The sequence below is a fragment of the Callospermophilus lateralis genome, chromosome 12 (assembly GCF_048772815.1).
Source record: "Callospermophilus lateralis isolate mCalLat2 chromosome 12, mCalLat2.hap1, whole genome shotgun sequence".
NCBI lineage: Eukaryota > Metazoa > Chordata > Mammalia > Rodentia > Sciuridae > Callospermophilus > Callospermophilus lateralis.
Window position 1 is genome coordinate 97,594,820 of NC_135316.1, and position 19,394 is coordinate 97,614,213.

The window sequence follows — 19,394 nt, forward strand, 5'->3', positions numbered from 1 at the left end:
AAAGCAAATGAACCTTATAGTTTAAACAGGTAAATAATGTGTGAATTGTAATTAAAGTTAAGAATCATGTAGAAAAATGATATGTCCCCATGACCTACTAAATTATTTTAAATAATAAGGAAAATTGAAAAGGACTTACAGTTCAATCCAAACTAAATTTTGGTCACAAAAATCACGTATAGGTTATTCACATAGAAGCTGCTCTAAATTTGGAACTATGTATTCTCTAAGACTTTATCAAGGAAATACGCAAAGGACTAACAAGGTAAAAATTTAATCAAGAAGAAAACTAAGGTTTAGTGCTGATTTATCCTGACTTCTTAGTCAAGATTTTTAAGCAATTTTAATAGAATTCTCTGAAATGTGATTTAACACTTGAAACGAAACTATAAATCATTACATACTTTGAAAATGATAAGACAATATAAAATAACTACCTCAGAATTTTAAGTCTAAAAAAATTATGACTTTCATCTTTTAATCAAATGTTTTCCTACAAAATGTAATTTATATTATTCACAAATAGTAATTATTTTCACAATTTATCATTTTATAAAAGCTTATTTAATAAAAAAGTAATTGGTTATCAAAGTGTTATGTTCAGGTAGCTTAAAATACTATACCTTGTAATTCCCAGACTTTCAAAGGCATCATTTCTTTGTTGCTCTCAATCAGGTATTTTTGGAATACTGTCAGATTATCTTTAAGATCTGAATATATTTCTCTGAATCAAATAGTAATTAAAGTTAATAATCTACTACAAATTATACAACCAGTATGATTTTGAAATTGTCTTCAAAACAGTTCAACACAAACTAATAATTGATCATTAAGATAATAAACTGATACAGCTATATTTATAGAATTTAAAATGAGGGCTACATAGACACATATGTATACACATATATATGCCTCCTTTGTTATAATAACTATTTTTTAAGGAAAGTAAAAACTGCTTTTTATACAATCTTCACTTGATCTCAGCCAAAAGGCTAAAAAGATTCTTCTTAAAGAATCAGAGTTTGTTTTATTTCTGAAAAGTTCTATCTGACTCTCATAAAAAATTAAAATAGGATAATTCTGCCCAACATTAAACATATCTAGGCATTTTAAAGAGAAAGACAAATAATGAAACAGAATAGCATTTTACTATATATATCATTTAAACTAAACTATAATCTTATTTCCTCTATCACTCATGAAAGCAAAAATGGTGTCATTTTGCTGGGCACAGTGGCACACATCTGTAATCTCAGCAACTGGAGAGACTGAGGCAGGAGGATCCCAAGTTCAAAGGCAGCCTCAGTACCTTACTGAGGCCCTAGCCAACTCAGTGAGACTCTGTCTCTAAATAAAATATAAGAAAGGGCTGGGGATGTGGCTCAGTGGTAAAGCACATCTGGGTTTAATCCCTGGTACAAAAAAAAAAAAAAGTATCATTTAATATTAAATAGAATTATTTTAAAAATATAACTTTAGCTAGGTATGTGACTCAGTGATACAGTGTTTGCCTAGTATACATGAGACCCTGGATTTTATCTCCAGGTCCATTAAAATATAAAACAAAAAAAGATGCTTTTTCAAAGTAAGAATTAAAACAACTTCAGCCAATTTATAAGACATTTTCAGCAAAACTTACTAAACACATTTTCAACAGTAAATTGAAGATTTAAAAAGTGAAATGAAAAATGTACAGATGTATATAGAAATGCATTAATTTTATAGTTAAAGATAAAAATACATAGTACACTGTCAATATTTTCTAACTTTACTACTACGTGGGACCAAGGTTTGAAAATAAATCAAGACTAATGAAGACAGCTTTCAAGGTAAAAAAAACAAAAAAACAACAACAAAAAAAGTTCTTCTTAAACTTCACTATGAATATTTAATGTTACAGAATAATGTAAGAGCTACCATACTATGCTTTATATTAAGTCATAATCATAATTTTTTACTGAGTTTTACATAATTCAGGCAATATGTATATTATTCATACAATACACCTCAAAGCAAATAATCTTTGCTTTAAATAAGCCATCAAGTCACCGTGGAAGAACTAAGTATTCCTTTTAAAAACAACCCCAAATTCCAAGGGATTTTTGGAGGCCTGCCATTTATTCCTGGAAAAATTTGTATTTAAAAATAGAAAAAAATTATACATTTTTTCAAGACATTGAAACAACTGAATTAGGACAAATTTGTAAGGTGCATTAACTTTTTAAGGCCACTAGTATACTGCTTGGCCAATAAGCTTCAAAATTTTAATTCATTTATCTGCATAAGCAAAGTTCCCAACAATGTTACTCTTGCTGTATATACAGCTATGCATTTGCCAAGAGAACCTACCTCAGTGTCCTTAGTTAATATTACAAATGTAAATTACAAAGAACTAGAGTTAATGAACATTTTTATTTTTGCTTGTGTAAAGGAATCCAAATTTCCCTTCTCATAAAATGTTAAAATGTATATAAAATCACAGCCACCCCCATTCACTAGTATTCAGAGAAGACTCACCATCCTATTCCTTGTCTTCAATCGGCATGGCAGAAAAAAAGGACACAACTTTAATTTGAAAGGTTACTATATGAGTATATAAAATTAAGACCAGATGTTAAAAGATTTTCAATGTCCATCTGTGACAAAGAAATTAAGGGAAATATTTCTTTCTGGTGGGGCATAAATCTCTTTAAGCTAAAGATCCAATATTTTTCATGATTTTTGTAACATATCTATAAAATTTTAGATACAATAAATTTTGAAATTTTCTGATAGAGATAAGTTTTATTTTTTCAATTGTGTTTTTCTAAGCACACTAAATCAAATTTGTATAGTTATTAAAATTTTTTATCTGATATTTTCACTGTTAGAACTTCCTTTAGAGCATTTTCCACAGCTTAGTAAACTAAGATTATTTTTTAAAATATTGTAAAAATAATACTATTTTGAAATTCAGTGATTTTTTTTTAATAAAGATTCAATTCAGGGGCTGGGGATATGACTCAGTTGGTAGAGTGCTTGTCTAACATGTTCAAGGCCCTGGGTTTCATCCCCAGCATCATGAAGAAAAAAAAAAATTTTAGGCAGTATTCTCTTTTTGGCATTCTTAGTAGTAGTAGTAGTAGTAGTAGTAGTAATAGTAGTAATGGGGATTAAACACAGTGGCATTATACTCATGCTGAGATACATCCCTAGTCTTTTTTATTTTGAGAAAAGGTCTCACTAAGTTGCTGAAGCTGGTCTTGAACTTGTGATCCTTCTGCCTCTGCTTCCCGAGTCTCTGGGAATAGGCATGCACCATTGTTCCTGGCTTTTTTTTAGTATTATTTAAAGGAATTACATTAATAATAACTTCATAAAAGTGAATAAAACAAATGAAAATTATAGTTAACAGTTATATATCTTAAGTGTCATGAACTACTGTAATACTTTTATTAGCAAATAACAAATTACATTATTTTATTCTCTTCAAAACTTAAAAAACTTTCTAACCAAGTGTTTGTTATGTGATTAATTTTTTGCCTATTATGGCAACAGTGTTAGAATAAAATTAAGCAAAACAAGTTACTACTTTCAAGTATGGAATGGCATCACATGGTACAAATAAGGAATAAAAAATGCTACAAGGCTAATAAATTCTTGGCAATTTATTTGTTGGCTTATGTTCACTGGTTCATATTTTCAAGGTTTAGACAATTTTATAAATGTCAAGCCTTTGTTTATGGACTTTTTTTCTGGGTAAATGGAAAGAAATTCACATTTAACAGTGACCTTAACACAGGTTATCCAAAGTTCTAAATTTCTATTTTCCTAGTTATTCCAGGGATGTTATATTAGTATTAGAAATAGAATCTCTACTCTCAACTGAAACAGTTATATCTAACTAATGAATAAATTTCCACCTTTAAGATTAATATGAAAATAAACTAACAAATAATTGGTGAAAGACTCACAATTTTAGTATATAAAGACCTATTATAAATTAGCAAAAACAGTAAACCCATCAAGAAAAACAAAAGCCAAGGTCAGAAATAAGCAATTTATACAAGAAGAAATTCAAAAGACCGGTAAACTTACATAAAAAAATTAAATCCTTAAAATAGTAAGCCCTTAAAATAATAAATTGATAATAGTTGATTGTTCTAAATTTAAATTACAAAATGATTTAGCCCAGTAAAATAAGTGTAGAATTTAGAGAAATATCATATCACTTATTAAATTGGCCAAGATTTTTAAAACAGTATCAGTGGTTAGGAAAGTTTTAGGAAATGGACACATTCATATACAATAGTAAAAGTATTATTAGTACAATTCAATGAAGGAAATTTAGACATATCAAAACTTTAAAAAATATACATACCTTGATTTATCAATTTTTCCCCTAGAATTTGTGCTAAAGAAAATTTGAGACGCACATGAACTGATACAAAAAATATTCAATTAAATAGTAGGGAAAGAATCTAAAGTCCTATATTGTGGGACTTTTCCAAATGATAGAATATTCCACAGGATGTGAAAAAAGCAGTTACATGACACTGTTGTACTATGCAAAACAATATGCTATTCATGCATTTATTTATAACTATGAAGACCCACACAGAAAGGTTGCAAAGATAGACACTAAAACATTGAAAATAACAATTATCTCTCAGTTGTAGAATTAGGGTCATTATTTTTTTAGTTTTGTGCTCTTCTGCTTTCCCTAGATTTTTGACATTAGCTCCGTGTTATTTTTATAGTAACAAGGAATGTATATATAAAAAAAGAACATGTGCCAACACAGTACATGGAATTAATTCCTTTAGAAACAAAGGGTTATAATAATACCAGTTTCATTCCAATTCAGGCTTACTTTAGTTTCCCAAAAAGAAATCCTTGAACTTCATTTGCTTCAGTTTCATCTTCTATAGTACTAGTCATGGCTACATTTTGGAAAGAAAAACAAAACAAAAATATTTTCAGACATGGAAATAACAATAAAAAATTAGAGTTCAATATGAAATTCCATTTCACAGAATTCCTGGGCCAGTCAGTCATCGCTAGCCATAAAGCAGCCTAATCTTAGCTGCCTCAATGTACCTTACATATACTACCATTTGTTAAGTGGTGCCAAAAATGGTTAGGAAGCTACTGGGTATAATATACAACTTACTATTTTTAAAGAAGTTTTGAGTATCCAGTAATATTAAATACCTTTCTTTCAGCTTAAAATTAAATTCAAAACTAAGGAAGAACACATTTATCTCACCTCCAGCCTCAAGTAACACACGTAGGATAATTTTTTTAAAAATCAAAACTATGTAAGCATCCATATTTTCATTCTACTCAAATGCAGAAATCAGAAACAAACAAACAAAAAAACCTTACTTTTAATTTGGGTATCATCCAATGCTTTGTATTCTGTACTCTTAATTGCTAGCTCCACACCATATCCAGATAAGTACATTTTCCTTGAGCTTGGTTTCTGTTTAAACACATTTTATAAAATTAAATTAATATTTGTTTTTTAAATGAGGGACTATAATTGACTAAAAGTGAGTTGTCTTAAGTACTTATAATCAGAATTTTGTTACCTAAGTTTTCCTCTGTCTATAATTGACAAATATAAAACGTACGTCTAGAGATTACTCCATCAAGCAAGAAAAATAATTTTGTTCAAAAGGAAGCAATCAGGATAAATATACACAATATTTTAAAAGATTTCTAAGGTTCTTTCCAGCTTCCAGACTGAAATTCTTTTTAAAAAAAAAATTTTTTTTTTTAAAAGGTGGACACAATGTGGTGCTGATAATCGAACTCAGTGCCTCACACATGCTGGGCGAGAGCACTACCACTTGAGCCACATCCCCAGCCCCAGACTGAATTCTTATCAGTTGTGCTGTAACCAGTATCTTTGACAAATTATGTGAGAGGTTAGGAAACCACTTAAACCACTCCTTAGCAAACTCTCAGAAGACACTGTGTCTTTGCTTAATTCAGGTTGGCATGGAGCAGTTCTGCAATCCTAAACATGACAGAGGTTGTAGGGGTAAAAGTGGAGGGAATGAAAACCCTAATCGTGTATTCTTTTTATTCTCTTTCCTCTCTGAACTTTCTCTAAGACTCAAATAAATATATGACCACAGTGACTATTCTCCTTGGCTTCTTCTATTTCCAAACAAGAGTATGTTAAGAATTAGTTCCAGATATACAAATTATTTAACATTGCTGCCCACGTTAAAATTTCATTTGTCTCAGGCCAAACTGTAAAGAAAGATAGCATGTGGAAATTGGGTTATTTATAATTAAACTAATCTGACAAAACTGAAAACCTTTAAAAGAATTTTCAATTTCATACAGCTCAATTTAAAGACACATTTTGAATATCCACTCAGAATCTGACAATCAACTGGTAGCTTAGTAAATTGAAGCTATAAGGCCACAAATCTTACCACAGTTCATAAAAGAAATGTAATTCCACATAACCAATTTCTATTATTAGTTCTAGAAAGTTACTTGTGCCTCAATAATAAAAAGAAAAGTGTTTATTAAGTTCATATTTATTTTTCATTCAAAGTATATAATTATAAAATTTGAATTGTAGTTTAATAAGCTTGGATTTGCAAACTAAAATGCTCATAGGTCAAATTGACTGCTAAGAAAAAAATATCCCTTTTCCTATGTATTATTTCCTCCACAAAAAAGCATCTGTTTCAAAGGTAGGATAAAGTATTTTTATTAGAATTTTATGTTGACTAAATTTACATTATAGCAACTATGAACATGATTTCATAAAACAGAAGGCTATAATTTGATGCAACAAAATACCCTAATAGTTGGTTAATATGATTTCACAGTATACAGTCACATTCTCCAAACAACAACTTGAGATGGATTCTCAAAAGATAGGCATATCCTCTATGGGGCACATTACAACACTTGGGGATGTTTAAAAAAAATGAATATATACTTATACCTGCCACTCTTATTCCTTTTCTAATTTGCCTCTCTGCTGTGCCCTGCCCAGTAGAGAATCACAGCTTTAGTATGCCACTGATGGGAGTTTATCTATACTAGCAAACTCAGAAATAGATGAAGAATTATTGATTTAAAATATATAAAATGTTTTATTGCATAGTTTAGCCCCATCAATCTTGATCCCCTTATTTTCTTCAGATTCATTTTTTTTCTTGTAACACTTTATCATCTACCACAAATCTATTTATTTTACACCTCGTTACTAAAATTGAAGTTCTCTGAGAACAAAGAATGTTTCTCTTATTCACTGTTATGTGAACAGTGTCTGGCACAAAGGTATTCAAATATTTATGAAACTAATGACTTAGATATGTAAATATTTACAAACCATACAAATATATAACACCTACACATTCTCTATTTACTTTATAATCATTATGTAGATTGTGCAAATACCGATATTCTACTTTGCCAACACACTCAAGAATATTTACTAAGATTTTCCCACTACTGCTGAATACCCCAAATCCCTATTATTTTATATGATATTATTGCAGGACAAGTCTCCACATGGCCTTGGTGACTCAGTTCTTTCTCCTTTCTCACTTGTAGTTCTTAGAAACACAACATCTTGAGGTAAGAAGGATGGGACATTTAAAAAAGATAAACATAGACTTATATCTGCCACAGATGTAAGCCTGGGACAGCCCAGGTTCTGTTCAACTCCCCTAGAACAGCATGTCCTGCAATTACTTAGCCCAGTTTGTCCAGTGCCCCCACCCCCAAGTATAAAACCCAGAGCAAAGTTCCCTTTCATAGTCCCTCAGCTGCAGTATGACATGGAACACATGTACAACAGACTCCATCCATCCTGGGCAGCTTTTCTGATCCTGAGGGGAATGACTAGCCATGAATCCTAAACATCTATTGTTCTTTTCTGCCCATAAATGTGTGAATAATAAAGTTATTTCACTTAACCTATGTGAATTTCTGCCTCATTAGACTCATACAAGGAAACTGACGCTGGCGCACAGTATTGACAAGGTGTTTATAGTCCTCCCCTGGGATTGTTTATAGTCCTCCCCTGGGATTGGTTATAGTGCACAATAAGCCTGCTTCACAAATTATCAAAATATAGAAAACAAAATTAAGACACTGAAATGAGCTAGCTGTGTTCCATTACTAGTATTGAACTTAATACCCAACTTGTTTGTGGCATATCGCCCCAATGAACAACCCTTTCCCATGTCACAACTTCTTGCAATGTGCCTTGCCACTTTCCACCAATAAATCAAGCGTTTCTCCAATCTTTGAATCTAGCTGGTCTTGTGACTTGCCTTGACAAAAATAACGTGGCAGAAGTGTCTGAGTTCTTGGGCTAGCACTTGTGAAGCATTGCAACTTATACTCTTTGGGGATCCTAAACCACCATGATGTGAAGAATGGCAGTCAAATCTATTAGAAGGTAAGATGCTATATGGAAGAGAACCAAGAAACTCCAGTCATAAGCCAGACAAGTGGATGAGGATAACCTGAACCTTGAACCTCAAACCCTAATCCAGTGTTGAATGACTACCACTCTGTGAGTGATACTTACAGAAAAAAAAAATGCCTAGCCTGTTAATTCACAGAAGTAATTACTGCCTTAGCCACAAGTTTGGAGAAGTTTTTTTGTTTAAAAAAAAAAACCAGCAATTCAGAAACACATTTCTGATAAATGTGTAAAGAGTGAAGGAAGAAGAGATGATTTATTCTTCACAAATTTCTAATTCAAAGACTATTGATGTTTTCTCATAAATACTGGTTATTTATATTTTTTAACCCTTAAACTTGGTCAAAGTAAAGGATAAAAAATATATTCCATAAAAACACTAACTGAAAGAAAGAAAGTAAGTAGGAATAGATATTAATTTCAGATAAAACAGATTTTCTAACAGAATATCAGGAACAAAGAAGTAAATAGTGATGAGGGGCTCTATTCTATATCTGGATGTACAATGTAAATATGTAAGCATTAAAAAAGAACTCTGAAATAAGATAAACTGACAGGTATGAAAGGAAAAACAGACAAATCTATATTAATAGTTAGAGATTTCAACACTCTTATCTCAGTAATTGACAAAATAGAAAATCTCTAAGGAAGTAGACGATGTATGAGTCAACATCACCTAATATTTACAAAAAAAAATCCAAACAAAAATATTCATTCTTCTCATGTGCACATGGAACATATCACAAAACAAAATCTTATTCTGAGCCAAACTTTTGTCAAACATAATAAAAAACATGATATTAGATCATAATAAAATTAAACTACATCATTAACAAAATCTGGAAGATTTACCAAATATTTGATATTTAACACTTCTAAATAACCCATGAGTTAGAAAGTTTCAAGAGAAACTTAAATTATTCACATAAACATTAAAATATGTAAAATATATTTAAACAGGATGCAACTAAAATAGTTCTTACAGGGAAATATATAAAACAATAAATACTAAGACTAGAAAAAAGATCTAAACAGTAATCTAGTTCCACTTGAAGAAACTAAATATACATGAGAAAATTAAATCCTAAGCCAACAAGAAATACTGGAATAGAAATACGTAATGATGGGGCTGGGGATATCAGTTGGTAGAACGCTTGCCTTGCATGCATAAGACCCTGGTTCTAATCCCTAGCACCACAAGGAAAAAAAAAAAAAAGAAAAGAAATATGTGATGTAACAATGAAACTAAAGCTGTTTCTTGTGAAAGATCAGTATAAAATCAATTAACCTCTAGCCAGAGTAAGAAAAGAGAAGACACAGATTACTAAAATTTGGGGTGGGGGAGGAGAGAGGTGACATAAATTACTAAAATCAGAAAAAAAAAGAAAATGGTACTGATCCATCAGACATTAAATAAAAATATACTAATTTTCTATCCATAAATCTGACAATCTAAACATAATGGAGAAAATCCACGGAAGTCAAACTACCAAAGAAGAAACAGCCTCAACAATTGGTATTTATTAAAGAAATTTTAGTTAAAAATATTTTTTAAAAAGTAAACTCAACTTCAGATCTAGATGGTTTTACTTCTACTTGACACTTAAAGAACAAATAATACAAAGTTTGCACAATTTCTTCCTGAGAACAGAAGAGGTAATGCTTCCCAAATCATTCTACAAGGCCTGCAATAACCTAACACCAATATTTTAAAAAGCACATTATGAGAAAATAAAACTAGAAATCAATACCCTTTTATATGCTAACACATATAAAATCCCTGAGCAAAGTACAAGCAAATTAACCCAGCAATACATAAAAAAGCATATTATATCACAACTAAATGAGATTCATCCAAAGAACATCAGGCTGTTAAAACATTTGAATGATTCAAAGTAACTTACCATGTAAACAGTGAACAAGTAAAATTATATGATTACCAGTAAATGCAGGAAAAACACATTCGATAACATTTGACATACATTATTAACATACATTACTAATTTTAAAACTCAGCAAATTAAGAATAGAAGGAAATTCCCTAAACTTAATAAATGTCATAAGAAAAAAAACCCTACATCTAACATGTAAGAGTAAAAAATCACACACTTTCCCCAAAGATCATGATAAAAACAAGGCTATTTTCTCATCACTCCTACTCAACATTGTCCCAATTAGGACAAAACCAAATATACAGATTGGAAAAAAAAAATACTGAAAAGAAATCAAAGGATATCTATTTGTATTATACTTTAAAATCTAAAACAGCTATTCTGGAGAAAATTACTATATAAATCCAGTAAGAAAATTATCAATAAAACTGCTTTCTTAGCAAAAATAGTATTCTAAAAACAAGCATGTACCTGAATATAATGGCGAAGAACATATAGAATTTTACCATTTTGAGCTTTTTGAGTCAATACTTTGTGAAATTCAACAAATGCTTTGGTACCTATTTCTGCATAGAGAATAATCACTGGTAAGTTCTCATTGTTGGTAGGAAATTTATGATCTCCTTTAAATAGATAAGGTCTGGGCCTAAAATGAAAACAAACACAAATTTTTAAAAGAAAGTGAATAGCATATCAGACACATAGAATTATAACTATAACTTCTGCTTATCAAATGATTCATAATATACATGATCACAGGAAAAACAAACAAATTTCCTGTGACCACTACTAAAGACTAAAAATGCTTTCTCAATAAGGTTACCTTTTTAGTTTTTTTATATTTAGTTATATATGACGGTAGAATGTATTTGGCAGAATATACATAAAGTATAACTTATTCTATTAATTTCCCACTCTTGTGGTCATACATGATGGGGAGTTACCCTGGTTGTGTATACAAATACAAGGCTAGGAAAGTTAAAATCAATTTATTCTACTATCTTTCCTATTCCCCTCCCATCCCCTTCCCTTTGTCTAGTCTGATCTATTTCTATTATTCCCCTCTCCAACCTCCCTTGTTTTGGGATAACATCCACAAATCAGAGAGAACATTCAGCCTTTGGTTTTTTGGGATTGGCTTATTTCACTTAGCATGATATTCTCCAGTCCCATCCATTTACTGGCAAATTCTCCTTTATGGCCAAGTAATATTCCATTGTGCACATATGCCACATTTTATTTATCCATTCATCCACTGAAGGACACCTAGGTTGTTTCCATAACTTGGCTATTGTAAGTTGAGCTGCTATAAACATGCATGTGGCTGCATCACTGTAGTATGCTGTTTTTAAGTCTTTTGGGAATAGACTGAGGAGTGGGATAAATGGGTCAAACAGTGGTTCCATTCCAAGTTTTCTAAGAATCTCCATACTGCTTTCCATAGTGGTTGCACCAATTCACAGTCCCACCAACAATGTATGAGAGTACTCAATAATGTCATCTTTAAATAACAACACAATTTTCAATGAAATTAAATTTAACTAGAATAACTTTTCATTATAGCTCACATTTCCCAACAAAAGTTTCCAAATATTTGTTAAAAAACACAAAGGCACTATTTCTACAAAGATTAACAGTACTAAGTATAAACAACTAGTAATAAAATCCTTAAGAATAATCTAAGAAACAGGAGTCCTATAATCTATGTTTATAACCCTTATCATAAGGGCCATTTGACATCTTATTTGCTGGGGATAAATCTATCGAATTTGTTATCATTTAATTATGACTACTACCATCAGGAATCCAGGCTGCAGGAGGTAGTCAATCTGCAGTGCTGATCTGACCACACTCCTAGGGTCCCAGAAACAGCTAACTATGAGTAAGTCAGTACATCCTATTTCCGACAGAGAGGATATAGTGTAAGGCCAGTAGAGTATCCATTATAACCTGCATAAAAGTTTAAACCAACCTGCCAAACTTCACTGTTACTGAAAATATTTACCAAGACCAACAGATGGGCCCCAAAGCAATCTTCATCCTTAGTAGAAACATTCTGGGCCCACTTTTCCCACACACAAACATTTAACCCCAAGGTGGTACACATCACTTCAGTAGGAAAACTGCTATTAAACTAGATTTGAATCATCTAGGTAATTGTAGCCCCAACCACCATTATGGCATAACCCAAGGTTGCTCAAGAAGCAGAAGAAACATTAATTTGTACTGGTAAGATTAAACAAATTTGTGCTAGGTCATGTATACACATGGGTTCAGTGGAGAGGAAATATGAGCTCAGGAGCTATCAATGACAGGAGTCAGGCACAAATAATGGATCAGAACCAGCCATGTTCACACATCAGAGATGAGGACAAACCAGCAACAGATGAGATCTTCAGTCACAGTTACTAGCCGATTTGGAAAGACCACATGATGGTTTTGAGAGGCTGCTGTGCTGGGGCTACAGATCCCTCCTGTACTTTCCAGAGTCTAAGCTATTCCCTCACCAGGTACTAGGGTTGAGGTCGTCTTCAGCAGCCATGAAATCAATGTCTCTCATCCTAACACCAACGTAATTTTACCTATTTTCTAACCAGTCTCTACTTGCACACATACTTTCTGGGAAGAATTAGATTCAAGTGGGACAAGGGCATTAAAACAAAAACTTACAAAGATCCATTATGTTCCCTATCTTGGCCTATGTGAACCACTATAGGTGGATTTGGCAAGTAATCTCAACCAAGTGGCTATGTACATGATCTAGAACTATGTTTTTCCAACAAAACAATTTAGGGGTAGACTACAAAAGTTTGGATTCCTTAATTAAGCTCTCTTTTGGGTGGGCATCCACATGAGCGCTATACCAATATACCAACCAGGCCAAACTGAGGTTGCTATTGGGGGAAGGAAAGATGCATTATGCCCAGCAATGGTCAGGGTGGCAACTTGAATTTTCAAACTAGGACTATACTATGTAACTTCCCACCTCATTCATCCTGATCATTTCATAGGAGGCAGACAAGAGATAAAAACTGAGGGTGATCAATTCAGATATCAAACTGCTCTACTAAAATATATGGAGCAGAAAGAGGTGAGCAAGGTAGAGCCAAATCTTTCATTTATATTCAAGGAAGACATTCCAGTGTCATAAAATTCAGACTTCTGAATCACGGACAACATGGAATATTCAAACAACACTTAATTATTGACCCAATGTTGGTGGTCCCAGTGATTTCAGGTACATGATTATCAGCTTGTAGATGATCTGGAAAACCACAAATGTCAGTTTAGTTTCAAGGGCCACAGTATGTGGCCAGAATTAGCAGTCTAGATTTAGGCGGTAAAAGCATAACCTGAAAAAGCATCAACAGTGCTGTGGTACCAATGGTAGCACCAAATCAAGTTCAAAGGTCCGACATAGTTTGCTATAAGCGGGAAGGACCCCATACAATATGGTTTCCTTTACCATAGGACAAATCAATCATCTCTAAACAGAAGTCACAGGTACGGTATACTGTGATAGCTTTCACAAACATATGGTCCTCTGCTGTGCTGCTGTCTAACAGTAGATTAAGGTAGCAAGAGCACTAGTCTGAATGTTGCCATCTTGCTAGATAGCTTGCCTCTATTCAGATTTATTAGAAAATAGGCCCACATGTGTGCCTCTACAGGAAAACCACACTGCTAGAATGGCAATTGCGATTTATTTTTATGGTGTATAACCCTAAAGAGTGATGCCTTTAATTGTCTTCCAAGTGGCAGACTAGACAAGGTAGGCAACAACAGCCCAAGAGTCAGTATAAATCTAGGAAGCTTCATTAAGGGGTCAGGAAGAAGACTGGCTTGAATTTTGACCAGTGGAGTGGCCACATAAACATTTGGTTTTACGTAGCTGATGCTTGGCTGAAAGACAGCTGCAGCAGTCCAAAGACATCACCAGCCTTTAACTTAGCTGAATATATCAGTAACCTATCTCAGGTATTTGGGGAAAAATACTGTAAATTGAGGGTCCCTCTGAATGAGCCACTTTACTTCAAGTAGTGGAATGGGGCATTTGGTTTGCTCCCAAGGAGTTGCTACATTTTCACTTACACCTGAGACCATGTTAGAGCCAAGCAACTGTGCTCTTAAATACACATTTGACAAAGGAGAATCTTTTAGTGTCCCTTGTCATTAAATTCTAGTTGACCTATACCCAAATTTAAAAGTCAGATAACAGAATCATGAGGCTACCAGAGGTCAGGTGTTCGGTTTCCTTAAGAGCTTAGAGAAAGTTAAAAGCCTTTTTTTTTTTTTTTTTTTTAAAGGGTGTATTTGGTGGCAGATTCAGGCAGGTGGTGACATTATACTTGGAAACATCCTCTCTGATAGTCCAGCAGTTATTAAGCATATAACTAAAGTTGTGATTATCCATGCTCCTCTTGGGATTCTTTGTTATTTCTGAACTACCAGGAATACTCTATGTGCTAGTCCCTGAGAGTCTCCCTCTAGCCTTCATGATCACTCACAAATAAGCACCTAAAATTAAAATACCAAATACATATTAAAATGTGGGAGCTAAAACAATGTACATTGAGTAAGTTTGGGCACCTTTTCCAATAGGAACATGCATATGTGTCACAAAATGTGGGTCAGGAGTTATGACAGTAATCTAAAGACTCCTATCAGTTATCAGAGCAGAGGAAGAGTGGTGGGCAGTGGTGATGAAAGTATAGACCGTTCTTCTCTTCAGCCCCTGGGTCCCTTATCTTTTCTCTCCTAGAAAGCTATGTGTCTACTGACATCCCATCCTGCTTTCCAAAACTGAAAAGAGCTCTACGAGTCTAAGGATTGATTTTACTCAACCTGCAAACTTAAGTTACCCTTGTAGCATTCATGGGATTTTGGCAGAAGACATGATAAGACTTGTGTCAAACACAAAAGACTTCATTGCTCAGGACACAGAAAGCAGTATGAGCATGTCTGCCTCCTAAGATCCACAGTGACAAAATATGGACCTAGTTGGCTATTACACAACACAAACAATGGGTGAATGCCTCACCTGAGGAACGCTGAACTTGGGAAACCACTGTTTTACAGTAAGCAGTAAAACTGCTTCCCCATTCCTAAAACAGAAATATCTCATTCTTCAAAGCTGCTTGCTACAAGGACAATTCTGAGAAATGACCCAGGTAAAGGGCCTTGCATGTTTTGTTGGTCAGGTCAAGAAAGAACATGCAAGGATTCAAAAGGCCAATGGCAGATGGCCTCTCCTAACAGCTTGATTTTTTTTTTTTTTTAACTGACAGGATATATTAGTTTCTATCAAAAAACTAAAATCTGGGGTGGGGATATAGCTCAGTTGGTAGTGCTTGCCTTGCATGTGCCAGGCCCTGGTTTGATCCCCAGCACCACAAAAAACTAAAATCTGACAAAAAAATATAAAACCAGAAATCAATGACAATAAACTTTATACATTATTAACATTTCCTTTAAAAAATTCAAGAAAAATGCACTAACAATTTTATAGTATCTATTAATACTATAAAAGAATATATAACTCCTATATCAATCAACTCGACCAGAATAAGAATAATGTGGTTACTTAATTCTCTACATAAAGCTAGAATGAATCTGATAAAAAATTAAATATGTCATAATTTAAGTAAATGTATGGCTAATCTCATTCGGTAAAGCAGATGCACGAGAACAAAGCAATCCTAATTAGAAAGGAATTTAAAATATCACACATTAATGAGCAATTTTCTTAGAAATGCAAAGTATAACATTTAAAATATAACCTAATACATCAATATGTCCAGTGAGGAAAAACTTTATATTCATCTTAATATATGAAAATACTGAAAAAGTGATTATTTAGAAATTTTAAAAGATGGTATGATTAGAGACATACCATGTTATCTGATGAAAGAGATGATACAAATTTAACCAATAGATTTCACATAATTCAAATTAAACCCTGCTAGGATTTTGCGGGGGAGATATAGGGAAGAATATGAATGTTAATTCAAAAACATCAACATATGCAAAGTACTAAGAAAGTTTTGGAAAAACAAATGAAACAAATTGCTCTATCAGATACTTTATTATAAAGCAATAAATACTAAACAAGTATGGCATTGCTATAAGAAATATAATTGGGAGCAGGGTTGTAGCTCAGTGGTAGAGTACCTGCCTAGCGTATGTGAGGGACTGGGTTCAATCCTCAGCACCACATAAAAAAAATGAAGGCATTGTGTCCATCTACAAATTAAAAAAACAATTAACAACAACAAAAAAAGAAATACATAATTGGAGCTGGTGGTGCATACCTGTAATCCCAGCTGCCCAGGAGGCTGAGGGAGAAGGATTCCAAGTTTGAGTATACTGGGGGCAATTTAGTGACATCTGTCTCAAAATTGGGGGAAGTGGAGCTGGAGATATAGTGATAGAACACATGCTTAGCATGTGCAAGGCCCTGGGTTTAATTCTCAGGGGAATAAAGGAATAAATGGAAAGAACAAATAGCTAATAAATAATATAAATAATAATTGACTATTATCTTAGAAAAAAAAATTTATTGAATCTTCATCTTTTGGTGAAAATAAATTAGATGAATTAAAATTTTAAAAAAACAGGAAAAAGAAAACCACTGGAAAATATTAGTTTTTCACAAAACCAATTCAGAGAATTTACTAAATATAAAAACACTGTAAAATTCATACACAGGAAAATTTGGCTATTTAATAAGGGCCTTCTGTATATTAAAATCAATATGAATTATAGGAAAATATAAGAAAAGGTTTGTAACAAATAGGTATTAACATGAGTTACTAAATATGACTATGAGAAGCTATTTCAAAAGAAATTTTTAAAAAAACACATACTGCTAGGTGTTACTTTGTTTAAAAAACTAATAAATTAGTAATTTCCTTCTAATTTATCACTTTTAATTAAATACAAAAAGTAAAAAGTCTTGAATAATGCATTACAAAAGCAATCTCATTTATATTATTTTTAAAATTATTTTTTTAATTTCCAAGCCTTCAGCTTATATACAAAGAGATATTCCAAATAAATTGTTTCACATTTACTTCAAAAAAAATGTTCATATAAAACACACATTGTATATGTTATGATATTTTGGTATAAACTGTATTCCAAAATAAAAGGTAATTCAGACAAAATTATCTCATTTCTCAACATATATCACATTCTTAAGTATATCACAATATCTTATAATATTAAAATTTCTGCTATTTCAACTCGCTACTTTATAAACTACTTCTTTCACTTTTGGCTATAATTTTACCTTGAAGTAACCTTCTTCAGCAGCTTTTTAATCTCATTAACTTTACAGGTGTGCTTCTCATGGATAACCACAAATGCATTACAACCATCTGGTGGTGACTCATCAGCAGCAATCTAAGATTTCAAAGATGATATTTAGCTCCAGTAGTTAATTACAATATGATTTAAAAAACTCACATTACTTTGATTAAAATAACCCATCAACTTCTATTAAATTATTGGTCTAATTAAAGTAAAAAAACAGCCATACGTAAGTAGACTCTAAAATATTTTAATAAAAATCAATTTTGCTGTAGGAAATAAAAATGTTTCAAAGTTATTAAAAAGATTATATTAAGATTTTAGGGGCTGGGGATGTGGCTCAAGCAGAAGCACGCTCGCCTGCCATGCGTGCGGCCCGGGTTCGATCCTCAGCACCACATACAAACAAAGACGTTGTGTCGGCCGAAAATTAAAAAATAAATATTAAAATTATCTCTCTCTCTCTCTCTCTTAAAAAAAAAAAGATTTTATTAGAGGGCTGGAGTTGTAGCTCAGTGGTAGAGCCTAGCACATTTGAGGCACTGTGTTTGATCCTCAGTACCACATAAAAATAATAAAGGTATTGCGTCCATCTGCTAAAAAGAAAACTTCATTTGTAATGTGTCTTTATAATTTCCTTATTCCAAAACCATAAAATTATACATATATCAATTATAATCAATATTAATGTAATCAATGATAGATTATTGAACCAAGTATTTTAAGTTTTAGATAATTTCATACCAAATATGTTTACATTATATAGCTTTATGTACACTGGTAACATGCCTCTCTGTTAAACATAGTCTGGGTATTTTTACATACCTGTTGAAACATCTGAATAGTTGGAGAGTATGCCCTTATAGAGAAAGCAAACTTTAAGAGATTGATGTGTAAATTGTCTAAAAACTGTCCAGCTTTCTTCAGGATTAAGTTATAATAAGAATAATCTGATTCTACAAAAAAGAAAAAAAAGTTAATATTTTTATATCCAACTCAATGCACTGCACATTCCTCATTGTATAGTTAACTTAATCAACGTCAGTCACATTTTAAGTTGGGATGATCTTAGAGAAAACGGGGGGGGGGGCCTCTCTATTCTATTAATTTTATTTTGAATCTTTCAGTGATTTCCAATGAATCAATATAAGACCAGGCTGTAAATCTTTCCATTAAAATCTATTTGAGAGATGCCATCCATTTCAGACTCTTCCAGCCTGATAGAAACTTCTTATATTAAAAAAAACAGAGCTAAGGCAGTTCACAGAAGTTCCTATGGATCATGGTTCCCTGGAACAAAGAAAGATCACAAATGGGGGTGGCTAAAACCAGATTATAACACCAGATAATATCTTTCTCAACAATGAGACAAAAAAAGGGGGATAGGAAAGCAGTTATGGAAGAAATAGAAAAAAAAGCTAAACTGAATTATATGTTAATTTAAGAGTAAATACCAACAAAAACTGCAGGAAAAATAGAGCAACACACAAGGGAAAAGTAAGAATAACAAAACAAAAGGAGAAGGGAAAAATATTGTGGACTGATAGACACAGTAGTTAAGCAAAGGAGATCTACATTATGTGTACTTGTAGTCCCTAAGGCAAAAAATAAAGAGAATAAAACAGAATGAATTAAAAATATATATAATACAAGCAGTCTCCCAAATTAAACAGAATGACTCTACATACCTACAAATGTGCGCGCGCGCGCGCACACACACACACACACACACACACACACAA

General features: G+C 32.5%; 1 protein-coding gene across 1 annotated transcript in view; it reads right to left on the minus strand.

Annotated features, from left to right (window-relative positions):
* Positions 1-19,394, minus strand: part of Uggt2 (UDP-glucose glycoprotein glucosyltransferase 2) — a 175,125-nt gene that overhangs the window by 147,069 nt on the left and 8,662 nt on the right. The window contains exons 3-8 of the mRNA XM_076872262.1: positions 18,478-18,608; positions 17,633-17,745; positions 10,813-10,987; positions 5,368-5,464; positions 4,853-4,922; positions 624-724 (exon numbers count right to left, since the gene is read on the minus strand). Of these exons, the coding sequence (XP_076728377.1) occupies positions 624-724; positions 4,853-4,922; positions 5,368-5,464; positions 10,813-10,987; positions 17,633-17,745; positions 18,478-18,608 (687 nt within the window). The remainder of the gene's footprint in view (positions 1-623; positions 725-4,852; positions 4,923-5,367; positions 5,465-10,812; positions 10,988-17,632; positions 17,746-18,477; positions 18,609-19,394) is intronic.